General features: G+C 30.1%; 2 protein-coding genes across 2 annotated transcripts; one reads left to right on the top strand and one right to left on the bottom strand.

The window, feature by feature from the left end:
• Positions 1–7,716: 7,716 nt before the first annotated feature.
• On the top strand, positions 7,717–12,511 carry LOC114195435 (protein LURP-one-related 10-like). Its single transcript, XM_028085910.2, has 4 exons — positions 7,717–7,865; positions 7,986–10,892; positions 10,965–11,192; positions 12,349–12,511. Exons 2-4 carry the CDS (start codon positions 10,626–10,628, stop codon positions 12,478–12,480), a joined length of 627 nt encoding a protein of 208 aa, XP_027941711.1. The 5' UTR covers positions 7,717–7,865; positions 7,986–10,625; the 3' UTR covers positions 12,481–12,511.
• Positions 12,512–13,003: 492 nt separating this feature from the next.
• Positions 13,004–15,374, bottom strand: LOC114195434 (amino acid transporter AVT6C-like). Its single transcript, XM_028085909.2, has 5 exons — positions 14,991–15,374; positions 14,489–14,641; positions 14,042–14,245; positions 13,485–13,950; positions 13,004–13,363 (listed from the first exon to the last, which is right to left on the bottom strand). Exons 1-5 carry the CDS (start codon positions 15,349–15,351, stop codon positions 13,246–13,248), a joined length of 1,302 nt encoding a protein of 433 aa, XP_027941710.1. The 5' UTR covers positions 15,352–15,374; the 3' UTR covers positions 13,004–13,245.

Genomic DNA, 15,374 nt, shown 5'->3' with positions numbered 1-15,374 from the left:
GTGTTTATTAATTGTCTTAAATTATTTCCAAAATAGGTGCATTTGTTGTGAAATTGGTCCCTTTGCCCTTTGTCATATTATCAGAACAACTAGAATGTGAATAATTTTAGGTTTCCCCCTTGCAAGTATATATTTTATTTTGTTTTTCTAATAATAAAAATAATTAACACACTAGTTTAAGTTTGCAAAAGATGTTGTAGTTAACTTTTACATAAATTGATGACCCTCAGATCTAGTAATAATCTAATTAACAATATGAAATGTATTTATGAAAATTATATAATTTTTTTGTCAGTCACATGCTACTTTGCTCTGATTGTGCTAAGTCAAGCTGTTATTTGACAATAATTCAAGCAGACAGAAAGACATTGCTAGAAGAAGAAAATTCAGAATCGATTCTTATGGGATTAGTCTCACATAAGAAAGGCAAGAGACATCCAAGAAAAAAAAACGAAAAATAGTGTCGTAATTTTTCTTTACACCAGAAGTTGATAACTGTTTACAGTTTTCCCAATTCCAAGATCAAAGGTTTTGTTCTGATAATAAAAACAAAACATATCTGCAACAGTAGACATATATACGAATCATGTAAACACATTTAACTGCATAATTGTAATTAGAATCTGATATAATTAATCTATTTTGTATATAGAATATATATATATATATATATATATGTGTGTGTTATTTGGAGGTTGTGCATTGCAGTATTGTCACGATTCCAGAAGGACAAATCACGTACCCACCTGTATTCACATGCGTGCCCATTAATCATCACAACAAAACAATATCCTCCATACACATATCCTGCTCCTACCTTGTCTCTTGCCTTCCATAAAAGCATTTCTTCCTCTGAACTCTCCTACACTCTTTTAGATTCCATTAGTGCTCAGCTATACTCTTCCTCCACCACATCTTCCACCCTTCTATGGACCATACTCCTTCCACTTCCTCTTTTATTAATCCTTTTTTTTAATCACATTACTCTTTCTTTAATGCAGATTCACCTCTTAATCTAATAACATTTTCATCTGCTAACAATATATGTTTATGATAAACCTCAACTTTAACATTTTAAATGAAGGTAGTTCGTTCTTTTTGATGTCATGAAAATCTACTTAGTTCCATTTGTACTGTAATTGTCATTAGCATAAAGGTTTTTTTTTTTTTTTTTCCAGAGTCAAATAAAGAAAAAATCTCTGTGTGAATTTGTGATGTCTAATTACTTTCCCTACCCATCGAGTGTCTAAATTTCCCAGAAGGGAAGAGACCCAAATAATCAATTATTTCATCTCAAAATGGAAAATTTATGATTTTAAGGAATTTATAATGAGTAGAGGTAATGATTTTAATTCATCACTTATTTATTTTTAATATAATTATTTTAGTAAATAATTTATTATATTTAATGGTTTGATTAAAATAACTAATTGATGAAAGCGAAAAGTATAAATCTCTTATAATTACTAATACATTAATGATATTGTATTTTTTACATTATATATATTGTGTATAATGAATTCTAGTTGTTTAGAACAAAAGTTATAGTCAATGAAAGTCTTTATGATGAATAATATTTAGTATGCATAATGAAAAAATAAAATGCATTATGTTTATAGATTAACCGAAGGAGTTGATAGAGCAAAATATATGAGCCTCATAAAAACATATGGCAAGAAAAGGTTATGGTAGTCAATTCCAAGCATTAAAGTTGAAGTTAAAAACAAAGGTAAATATGTACTGACTGGCACATCATTGAAAATTTGACAATAAAAGAACAAGACTTGGTTGGGCCTGGGATCAACACTAGCTAGGTCATTATCATCTATTTGATTTAAATGTATTGTAAATATGTGCCACAAAATACAAAATTATACAGCCAACTCTTTTGTCTTCATAAACAGTGGCCTCGGATATATAATTAACTTTATCCCACCAATCTTTTTATCTTATATAGAAAAAAAATATTTCTCATCTAGCTGATTTTAATATTATCGTTTCAAAAATATCTTTTATTTTATGCAGGTTTTCAGATTCTTCATTAAAGTTCTAATATTGAAAGACGGTTTGGAATAAAAACATTTTTAATCAAAACTTTTTCTTTCTTTATGTTGCAGACTGAACAGAATATCAATTCAGACATACGAAAAAAGTGAATCTTTATCATCATATAGTTTAAATAAGCAGAATATATAAATCAAAATAGAGCAATATTCATACACAAAGTTCTGCATTGGATCATTTCAACCAAAAATATCATGAATCAAAGATGTGTTAGGAGCGTTTATTATCAGGTCAAAAACTATAGTTAATAGTCGAAGTATAACTTCTTTTATTTAAAAGTATAACAGTCTAAACGTCACGATTCGATTGTGATACATTCCATTTGACTTTTGACACGGAACAATTGATGTCACTTAAAACAAAATGATACCTTAGAATGATGAATGAGTCATGGAATCTTAGTGAGTATTTTCAAGAATGAAAGGAAAAAAAAAAAGTGTGTTGATTATAGGTGATGATAGGTCTTAGTTGATAAATTAGTGTTGTTAACAGTGAAACCTAAGTCCTTCATAGCTGGAATGTCCTTGGAGGGTTGAAGAGTTGTTAGTTGCAATAAAGTTGGAGAGTGAGAAGATTCTGTTTTGGATTTGAATGTTTTTACTTACGCATGTTTCATGATCCATGAATATGATATGTACGGTACACTTTTTTTGTATGATTGGAGTGATGCATGTGTAGGTATATATATAATATGGTGGATGATTATTACTATATCATGCTGCTTAATCTCAGAGGCCATTATTTTCAGAAATGATTTTAATTTAGTAAATGATATGATGATGAGTGAATATTAATATTAATAATATTATATATATGTATTGCTGACCTGTACGCGTTTTTGTGTCCATTAGTATAATAATATCACGTGACCAAATGAGAGCAGAATGAAACCAGAAACAGAAACATTTTTTAGGGTCCAATTATGCAGAGAATTCTTTTGCTCGTTTCAGAAAAGTTTCTCGTGACATTCCAAATTATTTTTAAATCAATCTCTAATGTTTGTCTCTATATATGAAAGTGAAACCCTTAGCAGATTCACACATTTCACAGAACCTCCATTTTATCTAACTGCTGCATATATATACAGAAAGATAAAAAATAAAAAATAAAAACTGTTATTTATCTTTATTACTGCTTTTTTATATCTAAAAAGCGCATTATTTGTAAATGTTTATGAGTTTAATTTTGTTATATATATATATATATATATATATATATATATATATATATATATATGAAAAACTATATATTGTGATGGTTTTGTAATATCGTACATTAGTGTGGTCTGAATCTTGTTACTTGCGAGATAGCAAAACTCACGTGAGTTGCACTTTCACATGCCAATGTGTGACAATGGAAACAAAATTTATTAAAAGTATAAAGTTGAGTGACAAGTGCTTTTGTTGTTCATGAACAGGCAAGAGAATCATGTAGCATTGGCCACAATGCAAGAATCTATCAAGATAATATAAACAAAAAGACCAAACATTTCATTGTATATATACGCATATATATATCTACAAACATTAGGGTAAAATGTATATACAGTGTTTACAGTTTTGGGTAATCACAATGATTTTGGTTTTGGTGTCAACTTTTTTATAAATTCAGTGATCTATCATTTGAGCATGTTATAATCTTTCTATATTTTTAGTCTATAATTCAATAGAATATATTAGTTACAATTGAGGTTAGAAATTTCATATCGATAAGATGATACAAAGTGAAAAATCTCATTTTACAAATATATAAGTATATATGGTGTAAGATTGAGTTAGATTTAAAATTCATTTAATTTGATATCAAGATTTAAAATTCACTTTTTAATATTTTTAAATTATATTTTTAGTTTTAAACATTAGAAGCTGAAGATTAAATTTTTGTAATCAAAATATGACCGTGATTATTATGTTCCGGTATATAATAATTAGTCTTATTGCAGACAAAAGTGTATATTTTAAGAATCTATCTACTAAATAGTATCGTCCTGAATTTAACGTTTGTTTTTATTTAGCATAGGTTATCCATTAGATGGATTGGACCTTGAGTTCAGTCTGAAGTACTTTCCATACCTTTTTACTCTTTGTAAATAATATGTACCATAAAAGATGAACAAACCTACATTAAAAGAAAAGTTAAATATTTTATGTTTGTCTTTGTAATCTATAGAAATTCATTATTTAAATTTCGAAAATTATCAATGGTTAGTTACAAATAGTATTAAAAACTAGAGAAGAAAATAAATCAAGTATATAAGGTAGTATCTGCCCGTTGTTTTGTTTATTAAAAAAAAAATCGTGTTATTTGTTTTGTTACTTGTTGGACATTCTGAAAAATACCTATATTATATTTTTATATCTACATACATTAATTAATATTCGCAAATATTTTTATATGTTTTTCTAAAATTTTAAATAAAATTACTTAAAAATATAAACTTGGATAAACAATTTTAATTTTTAACCATAATTCAAATAGAATTATTCAATAAAATATTAATATAAATAAACTTGATTTTTTTAAAAAGAAAATTTAAATAAGTTATTTCAAAATACAAATTTTCAAAACTTAATCTTTCATAAAATAATTTCAATTTTATAAGTCTAAATAAAAATAAATAAAAATATATAAAGTGAAACGATTAATATTTCTTTCATTCATACATTCATACTTTTATCTTGATTACTTTAATTTAAAAGAAATACTATGATTCGGTATTCATTTTATCAATAAGTGGATATTTAAATATTCATACTTATTATCTATGATCCATTAGAATTATTCATACGGTGTTGATCGTCGATATCCACATGTGAATTTTTTTGTCGTTCAAGTAACATGATAAAAAAAAGTTGTCTTTACTGAATGAAATTTATTCCCATAGTAAAGTTAAATATAAAGCATTATTTTTTTTATCATATATATATATATATATATATATATATATATATAAACATACATTTTTGAAATAAAAGTTATTTATTTCTTAAAAGGTTATAATTTTAATTTTTTAGAGAGGCTAAAATAAAGTAAAAAAAATTAAAACACTCAAAATTATAATTCATTTATTCATTGAATCAAAAACCTAGTAGTCGACTTAACTTAAATTCATATAAACTGATAAACAAAGGGACAGAAGAAAACATTATCTAATTTAATTTAGTTGACTAGTCTTATAATAATGTGTTCGAAAACTATTGAATTGTTGGGAGATCTGTTTTCACATCTCTATTATTGTGTTTGTATTTTAATTTTCTCCCCATTCCAAATAATGTGAAAAATAGGGTTTTGATTTGGAAGAAGAATAAAAAGGATCATTGTAGAGTTTGTAAGCATATGGTTTATATAGGTAGCAAGACAAACCCTACATATCCTATATGTTGCTGTTGTGACTGTGTTTTCTGCAATTAGATCAAATCTTTTTCATTATCCACATTATACCATTTTATCTTTTCCCACTCATTAGATTAAGAAAACATGTATAATTCTTTTTTCTTTTTTTTCAAAGTTTGAGAATAAAAAATATGTTATAATCTTTTATGAGAATTTTGTTTGTGAATCATTAGTGGCAAAACCTTTTTCCTTGTTTAGCATTGACTTTTGGATGTATAATTAAATTGGTCGCTTCTCCAATAACATAGGGAAAAAAACACCTTTTAAAAGATTGTCCTTTAAAATCCTTTGTTTAATCATAGATCGATTGAGGTTAAATTAGATAAATGAGTTGAAGTTAAGTATTAATTATAAATTTGACATAAAAAACAATAAAGGCATGAAAATAGGTTGGAATAAGTTCACGGACTTGAATTGGAATGAGTTGGAAAACATTATTCATTTCAATTATATAGGAAAACTACTCTGTCCACTGAACCCCACTCACCACTCACACATATGGATTATAACATATGCTTTGGAAGTTTTTATACCATTTTTTGCTTATAAAATTATGCATGCATATTCATAAATGATTTTCTAATAGACTTGGTTTTGCCAATTAAAATAATATTAGAAATGAAAATTAAACGTGTTTGCAAAGAAGTGATTTTTTTAAATTTTCATGATTTAATTCTACTATTAAGTGAAATAAGTTTAGTTGTGTTAATTCATACCACCATTTAATAATCTCAATTTTAACATTTATTTTATTCAAATTAAATTAACATGAAGTTAATCAAACTCAAAATTAAAATTAAGATCTATACGGTCAAATTGAATTCATGTTGATTTTTTTGAATGTAGATTTGGTATAAGTATAAATTTTAAAACTTCAATTCACAATATAACATATGTATGTAAATAATAATTTTGAGAAGATCAGACGTTGTTTGTATAGATCTTCTATATTAATTGTGTGATTTTTTTTATATATTAAGATAGTGTTTAAATTGTTTGTACCATTTGACAAGTTTCACTTTAAATATCAATTTAAAATATAGTTTAATACATAGAAAAGAAAAATTAACATTATTGAATTAAAAAAATCATATCTATTATTTTTAAAATTTGAAAACTAAAACATATAAAAGTTTAGAATGAACACGAATTTCAATTTTTTTTTTTCAATTGTAAACTAAAAACATATTTTACTATTATTTTGTTTTAACAAGAGATATGTTAGGTCTGAGATGTGGGGACGTAGAAAGAATGTGATCTGAATCGCAAAGAAAAATGGTGTAATAAAAAAAAGAGAGTTAAGAATAAAACAGAGGAAAAGACATGAATGATGAAGCGAGGCATAGAGTGTTCACAGGTTGTTGTTGAGAAGGCTGCAAAAGCCATCAGAAGAAACAATGAAAAGGCTCAAAAATGGCAGAGATCCAGAAACACTACTTGTGCATGCTTATGTTATCATCAGGTCTTTTCTAAGGGAGACATATCTCACCACCACCTTCATTATTTTTACTTTTATTTTTCTTCTGCCTCGTCCAATAGTTTCAAATTGATCAGAGATCGAGATTTAAGACGATTTTCTTTATCATTTGAGACGTCTTTTAAAAATAAAATCTTAATGGAATTGACACTTCAAATTAGACAATCCCTCAGACGAATAATAATGTTCTAATCGGAACAATTTCAAACTCTTTCTGTGAATTTCTTAGTTTCAAAACTATGCCGTTTCACATTTATCTACCTGTGATTTGCCAGCAGATTCATGCACTCAGGAGGAACAAGCTTCATTTCATGGTAAAAATATATTGAAAACGACGTCACTCCAAATTTGAAAACCACCACTCTAGGGAGAGTGTCAGCTCTCACTGTGACCCTCACCAGATTCACTACCTATACTATGTGCTATACTGTATGCTACATACTATACAGTATACAGTATACACTATACACTATATGCTATACTACAGTATACACTATACACTATATGCTATACTATATGCTATACAGTATATTGTAGTATCAATAATATCTGGTGGGTCACGCAAGGATATTTAAAAAATACACTTTAACCTATATGATTTTAGTATATGATTGATTTGGTCTTTTGAGGATAATATGAATGTAAAATTAAAGTTAGTTCTTTTAGTTTTAATTAATTAACTCGACATGTTCTGTGGAAGGCCCAATAATAATTTTATGCTGGGCTTGTTCCGAGGCCCATGTAAGTGGAGCACGACAATATGGTATTCCTGCTGCACAACGTAACCTCGTACAGTACTACCGCTGTTACTGAAAACCGTTGTGTTTGAATTGGAGAGACAGTTGCACACTGAACCATGGTGATTGCAGGTGGGAGAATGGTGAAGAAAGCAAAAGGAACGTCATTTCTGGTATTCCTGCTTGGTTTTCTGGTATAGAAAAATGCTCTATAACCTTAAATTTTTCAACAACTTTACCTTCTTTCTTCTTGTTGATACCCTTGCCTACAATGGTGCTGTGATTGAACCTATTATGTAATTTGACATGGCTAGGTGAAGTTAAGCATTGAAAAGCACAGCGAAAAAGTGTTCCGATGCGAACAAGGGCTCTAGAAACTCTAGCCTCGTCTCCAATACGAAAGAGGCAAATCAGGGTGGTCATAAGGTCAGTGAGTTGTACATTGTTGCAGAAAGGATGATGCAGTAGGAGTAGGAGTTGCACATGTTTGAATAGTATCCTCAGCTGCAATCATATTTCGTTTGGACCACTGAGGTTAGTTACTTTTTCCCTTTTTCTCTTTTCATCCTATGCTGGATCCATTACTATATTAGACCAAAAGGTGTAGCTCATAACCTTTCTACTTAAGACTGTCTAGTTCAACTGTCACAATTCCTTGTGACTATCTCTTTCAACAATTGTTTTAACAATTGTTCTACTAGAAATCGTAATTTTTTATTGTGATTCGGTCCATCTGATTTATACTATACTATAAGATAATGTGCAACCTGCGACACGGTTCTCCTAAATAATTGTCAATTAAGAATTAAACTCGTGAACTTGGGTTGCTATGCTAAAGTAGAAAACGTTGTCATGGTTAACTATAGCTTTTTTCTTAGTAGTAAGGGTTATCCAGAACCCGTAATCTCTGTCTCCCTAACAAATTGATATCCAGAACAAGAAGATCTTGGTACTTAGACAAAAGAAGAGAGTTTTTTTTCTCATGGTGTAGTTTGCCATCATCATGACGGCTCTCAACGAGCACATTCCTAGAAATTTGTTGTTCTTGATAGCAAGAATTGAGACAAATGGAATGTTTAGATGAATACATTGTTTGGTTTCCAGGATGTTCTTGATATTATCAAGAATGGTAAGGAACCACTTGTTGGACATGCAACCTCTGCTTCCCTAATAATCCAAACCATTACCTAAATTTTTCTTTATTAACTTCTCTTGTCCCTAACGATCTTTGTCGGGATGATTTGGCCGTGATTGAATCCAAACCATTACCGACGTTATGTTTTTTGATCCAAAATATTGGTTTACATTTGTGTTTGGGAAAAGGGCTGTTAAATGCAGCATTTTCTGATACTATCATGCAGATGGGGACAACAAGAAGTGGTAAAAGGTACACTTCAGAAATTTTGCATTTTATATTTCGTTTTATCTTTGTTGAAGTTTAATGTTATTTGATAACAGCTGTTAGCCCAAATAAATACTTAGGTATAGATGTTCACAAAAAACTAAGATACGATATGGAGAAATGTTACTTTATCATACAGATTTGGCTTATGGCTTTATAATTTCTTTTTGGAGAAATGTGGATCAAATACTGCATACTGCCTTCTTCAGAAACACAATTACTACCATATTTTCATACTTCAAGGTTCGTACTTTCTTCATTGTGATGATGTATTTTTTTAAACAGAGTCAACTTACAATTTTCCTTCCATAACCTTGTATGTTTTGTGGGACATTATGAATGCAATGTTTTGTATCATGGTTAGCCTCGATTTTAAGCAATGTTTTGAGTGTTATGCTAATTCGAAGTCACTATTTACAACATTATGTCACTGAAGAATTTATTCAGTGTAGTGTAAAATGTTTAAACTCTCCTCCATTGTACATATAAGGTGGAGAAATGAATGGCAATGAAACCAATATATAGAAGTTTCAGAGTAAACAAAGAACGTGACATTAGTACTTCTGCTGATTCACATGAAATAAGGTCAAAGACTATTTAAGAAGGCTACAGAGGATTCTCTTATGCTGCTTTATTTTTATTTTTATTTATTTTGTGTTGCTTTAAAGTTGATTTAGTCTACCCTGAGAGCATCCATCTTTGACACTATCTTGAAAAGATTAAAAGATCATCATTTTGTATAATTATTTAGGTTTAAAGTATATTTTTATCATTGCAAATAACTTACATTAAAGGTGATTGTATATTCTTAGTTAAATACATGTTGAAGACTCAGAACAAATCCCTGTTTATGACATTGATTCGATTACTTGTAAAATCTGAATTACATGTTTTCGGCTATGTTGACTTGGTTCTTCTAAATGTTTTCATACATTGTCTCTAAAAGGTTCAGGGGGTCAACTGTTTTAGTATTTCTTCAGTCTGAACTTTGAGACAGAAATTCTACAAAAGTTTTCAGCCAACCTTTTTGAATCAAGATTTCAAAATATTCATTTAGAAAACAAGAAAAAAAATAATAATGAAATAAGTTTTTCTACATAAGCTAAAGCTATAATCACAAATTCAAAACTTAACTGTTTGAAAAAAGTTAAATGTAAGAACTGGTATACATATTAATTTATCTCTGAATTATTTCTAAGTTTACGAAAAAATCATCTGTCAAATTAGAACGAGTGAGAGATTACAGAAGAGAGAACCGTCAAAAAATGAGGCTATCAGAGTCGTGATCTATCTTCAGTCTCATAGCTGACTATGAAATATACGAAAAGTCACTTTGAATTTCTGATTGGTAATAATAGACAACAAGCTCGTGCTAACAAAATTAATTAAGTAACTAATAAAAAGTGATTCCTTACCTCACTTTTCTACCGAGTTTAATTCTGATAATTCAAGAACACCAAACATGAGAGAAGAGAACCACTTATAAAGAGCGTTTGGTTTCTGCCCTATAAACCAACAAAACCTAAGCAAAAGCTTGTTTCTATAAGCTCTTATGGAGGCCAGTGGTTCTGAATCGGCATTGGAAGTCGCAGAAGGGTTGTCGAAGATGAGTGTTGTGGACGATAGCTTCTGCGTAACTTCCCCAACAGAAATAACTGTGAGAAAGAAATACTGCGGAGTGTTCTTAAAGCAAAGATACAAAGCATTAGACGTTAACGGTAATCTCTTGTTCCAAGTTGATGGCTCAAGCCTAGACGTTCGGAAGAAGAGAATCATGCGTGATGCTGCTGGTTCCCCCATACTTACAATGCGTGAGAAGGTAAACCTTTCTCTTTTTCATGCATGAATATTGTAGAAGAACGTAGTGTCTGATACTGATGAGATATTGCAGATTAATCTGAAATCGCTGAGGCATCGGTGGATGGTTCACAAAGGAAGAAGCTCGGAGGAGAAGGATCTGATATTTGGGGTTCAACGATCGCACCCTCTTGACATGAAGCCACGGCTTGATGTGTTCATGGCCACCAATATCAACGAAGCTATCAGCAGTTTTCAACTTGTTGGGAGCCACATCGAAAATTCCTGCAAAGTTTACAAAGGAGACACCGTCATTGCAGAGGTAAGTACGTGCTTTCAAAATGTTAATGAAAAAAAAAAAATTTGTAAGTTTAATCGGTCGGATGATATCCACTTTTGTTCAGATGTGTTAGTTTGGTATCTATTTTTTAAAATGTGTTAATTTAGTCTCAACTTTTGAAAAAGTGTCTTAATCAGGTCCTTTTCAAACAAAAATTACTAAATTCGTTAACTTAATTCATGACTTTTACCACTAAATCTTAATATAAATATCAATACTTAATTCTGTAAGTCATTTTAAATATCAACATCGTTAACCGTCTTAATAATTTTTTGCTAAAAATGATCTAATTGATACATCTTTTCAAAAATTGGGACTCAATTGACAACCTTTTAAAAACAAATACCAAACTGAGACATCTAAATAAAAGTGGATGTCATCTGACTAATTAAACCAAATTGTATTTTGATATCAACCAAAAACATGGTTGATATTACAAAAACTTGTTACTAGTGTTAGCTAATAAATAATATTGTCTTATATATATATAAAAAGAAAAAGAAGAAGTTAACTTTGTGTATAACGACTAAAACTAACTATAAACAAGATCCACCAAAAGAAAACATTGATTTCAACCTTGAATGAGCGAAGACATTTTACTATAAAATATTTCAAATTCTTTACAGAATAATCTTCTAAAATTCTTTATCGAAAATCGTTCAACTAAATTTATTTAATATTACTAAAGATATTTGAATTTTTTTTAGATAGTTAAATGTATAGTCTATATTGAATCTAAAAAATAAGATACCTCTGTATTGAGTTGAATTATATCATGACCATATATAGTTTATGTTGGTTAGTAATAGGAGTACCCTTTTGTTTTAACTCTTTTAATTAAAAAAAATTGTTCAAATTAATTAAACTTTCCAAAAGTATTCATAGAACTAAATTAAAGAAATGAAGTGACTCGAACTTCTTTTATAAATTAAATTAATTTATGCATCTATTTTCATAAAACTCTCTCATTTAACTTTTTCATTAGAAGAAAAAAATATTTTTTCCCAGTCAGTAAATTATGAAATAATTATAAATAAATGACTGAACTTAGATTATTAAGCGCAAAGTTCCTGATTTTTTTTCTCTAAAAATGGAAAATTTACTACAACCAAAAAGATAAACTTCAACATGTTTGCAGGTAATTGATGTATATCCGAGGAACAACTTCAGTAATTGGACAGAAAGCTTTAGAGTCAAAATAAATGCAGGGGTGGACTATGCTTTCATTGTTGCTTTGCTTGTAATACTCACTGTAAATGATTACATATAATTGCAGAACAAAATTATTAATTCCATTGTATCCATTTTTTAAAATGTTTGTCACATCTTTAAAATATGTGTATATTAAAAAATAAGTAACATAACATATAGATCAATGGGGAGAGAGATCCAATCACATATACAATGAACTTGCTTATTTTAATAAATTTGTCTTCTGACTATTCCACCAGATGTGCCTTCACCACCAATATGACAGAAAACGAATTGTTAAAGAATTGATGAACAAAAAACAAAACAGAGAGTGAATAGTTTTTTAAATCCATGGATGTGACGTTGACTAAGATCTGTTCACAATAATGAACATCACCAACTACCAACATTTTAACAGGAAGTGTATATGCAACTGGGATTATGGCCCAAATTTGTCACCTTTCAACATTAAATTATGTTCATTTAAAGCAATGAGACTGGTTTTTGGATTTGGAGGATAAAGATCTTAGAAATGACTAAATTGTTCAGTTTTAGGAAGTAAAAAGTAAAAACTTCTGCAGACGTAATTAAGAAAAACTCAGTTCCACAGCTTAAATGATGTAATTTCTTATGCATATGCTTCTTATCTTACATAGCTAGATAGATCAATTTTACAACAAACAAATAATACTGAGATCCAACACCATCCTAAAAACTATAAACACCCGTGCTTCGACTGTCAAATGTTTCTACTATTGTCTCCCCCTCTGGATCTTTGCACTGATCAAAACTTTCATAAATTGGAATAGATAGAGAAAAAGAAGAAAACACCAATGATGAGCTTCTACTGAAAAAGTTTGTATATGTTGGTGGAGATTGCAATCACACTTGTTATTGCAGCTAGTATGACCATAACCAGTGCAATGATTTTGTCCCTTTTAGTTGCTATACCGTATGAATCCCTGTTATTTTTTGAAAGAAAAACAAATTAGAATGGGGTTTTGCTTATTTATTCGGAAACTGCAAGTCTTAAATGGAAGATAAATGAATAAGATTACAAGAGAAAGGAGTAGGGTAGATTACCTTAGAACAATAGCACCAGGAAAGACAAAGGAAAGACACACAGTAGAGGTTGATCCTACAAACTGAAAGATGTACCAAATATCTGGAACTGCTACAGCAGCAAGGTAGCTCAAGACTAGTAACACTATAGTGAGACTCACAAATCTCTTAGAATCTGTGGCTAATAGAGGCTTCTTGGGGAAGAAGAATTCGTCTATGTTGGTTCTCAAGGAGAAGTTCAGAAGTGGAAAAGTGAGTATAACATGAAATCCATAGCTTAATCGAACTAAAACATTGAGCAAGGAACCAACAGCAGATCCAGTATTCTGGTCAAAATTTACTAGAATATCAGATTGTGTGGAATCCCCAAACAAGAGATACCCAAACAGTCCTATGGAAAAGTAAATAGCTGCACAGAGCAGTAATGCTAATCGAACTGCTGTTGCCATATCTGATGCATTGGCAAGCTCAAACCCAATTGGATGCACTGCAATGCAATTAAAATTAATCATCAGCAATCAAATCTACTTAAGAAGGAAGGTTAACAAAACCACCATTGATGATAACTTGATAAGTACCATTAAAATGAAATGTGTAAGCTGTGACTATCACTGGAACTGCAGTAAACAGGTCAAAGAAAGTGGTTTGTTGGTCCAACCGAGGAATCAATTTAGGAGACTGTGTTCTTCCTTCTATAATAGCAATAATGGCCAACACAGTACAAGTTGCAACAAAGGCCACAGCAAGAAAAGTCGATATCGCAGAACTGAACTTCAACGACTCTGCAACCAACACACAATTGCATTTTTACAAAATAAAATGTTAGGCCTGACTCTGCACACCCATGCACATCTTATCCTATATCAATAACAAAAGAAACAAAACTTCTACTTTATTTTCTAATCAAAATTAAAGTGATGAAACTTCAAATCTAATAATAAAATAGCATCTAAATTTTGTTCTAATCAAAATATCATAATACAATTTTGAACCGTGAATCAAAGAGATATGTGATGAGAACTTACCTACACGACGGTACAAGACCAATGGAAGCAAAATCAAGAGCAAGATAACTAACAAAGCAAATTCCCTTGAATTCCACCATTGAACTCCAAACCATTGTTGCAAAACACCTAAGTGTACTTCCCCTTGGCGATTATTACCAGAAAACACATCCGCTGTTCATTCCATCAAATAACACTTCAAATAATTACTACAAGTTCATAACTAATCCAAGTAACCCAAGTTATCATAATTGATCTTTGAACAAAGTTTTTCTACAGGATTTTCTTAACGACTTCTTAGTGACTTTCTTTGCACAATAAAATTTGTTCATGCAAGAAATAAAATTTATAAAATATCTACAAAAGTAACTTTTCAGAAGCACTTTTTGTAGAAAAGTTAAAAAATAATATACAAGTTAATCTGTAAAGTAAATCTTGTTCATGCATAGACTAGGAGAAAATTATATGAACTTTACTTTGTCTATTATTAACAAATTTAAAAGAAAGTTAAATATTTGCTTACCAGCAATAATAAGGTACATAATTAAACACCCCATATTAGTAAGTACAACAGCGATCTGAGCTGCTATAGCTCCCACCGGTCCAAATGACTCTCTCATAACACCAGCATACGTTGTCGTTTCGCCAGCACGCGTGAACCTCATCAGGAACTCTACAGAAATTTCTGCCAGAAACGCAATCACTAGAATCAGCACCAAGGCCGGAATCACTCCCAGAACCTTCAAGGTTGCCGGAAGAGACATTATGCCAGCGCCGATTATGCTGTTAGCGACATTGAAAACAGCACCGGAAACCGTTGCCGGAGGAACACCACCCTTAGAGTCAGGGAGGAGAGGGACACGAGCTCCGGCCACCGGCGACATCAGCGATGATAAGTGTAGTGACT

The sequence above is a fragment of the Vigna unguiculata genome, chromosome 8 (genome assembly GCF_037176805.1).
Source record: "Vigna unguiculata cultivar grain cowpea cultivar isolate G323 ecotype 2 chromosome 8, ASM3717680v1, whole genome shotgun sequence".
Lineage (NCBI taxonomy): Eukaryota > Viridiplantae > Streptophyta > Magnoliopsida > Fabales > Fabaceae > Vigna > Vigna unguiculata.
Note: the sequence above shows the minus strand (reverse complement) of the source record. Positions and strands in the feature narration are given on the sequence as shown.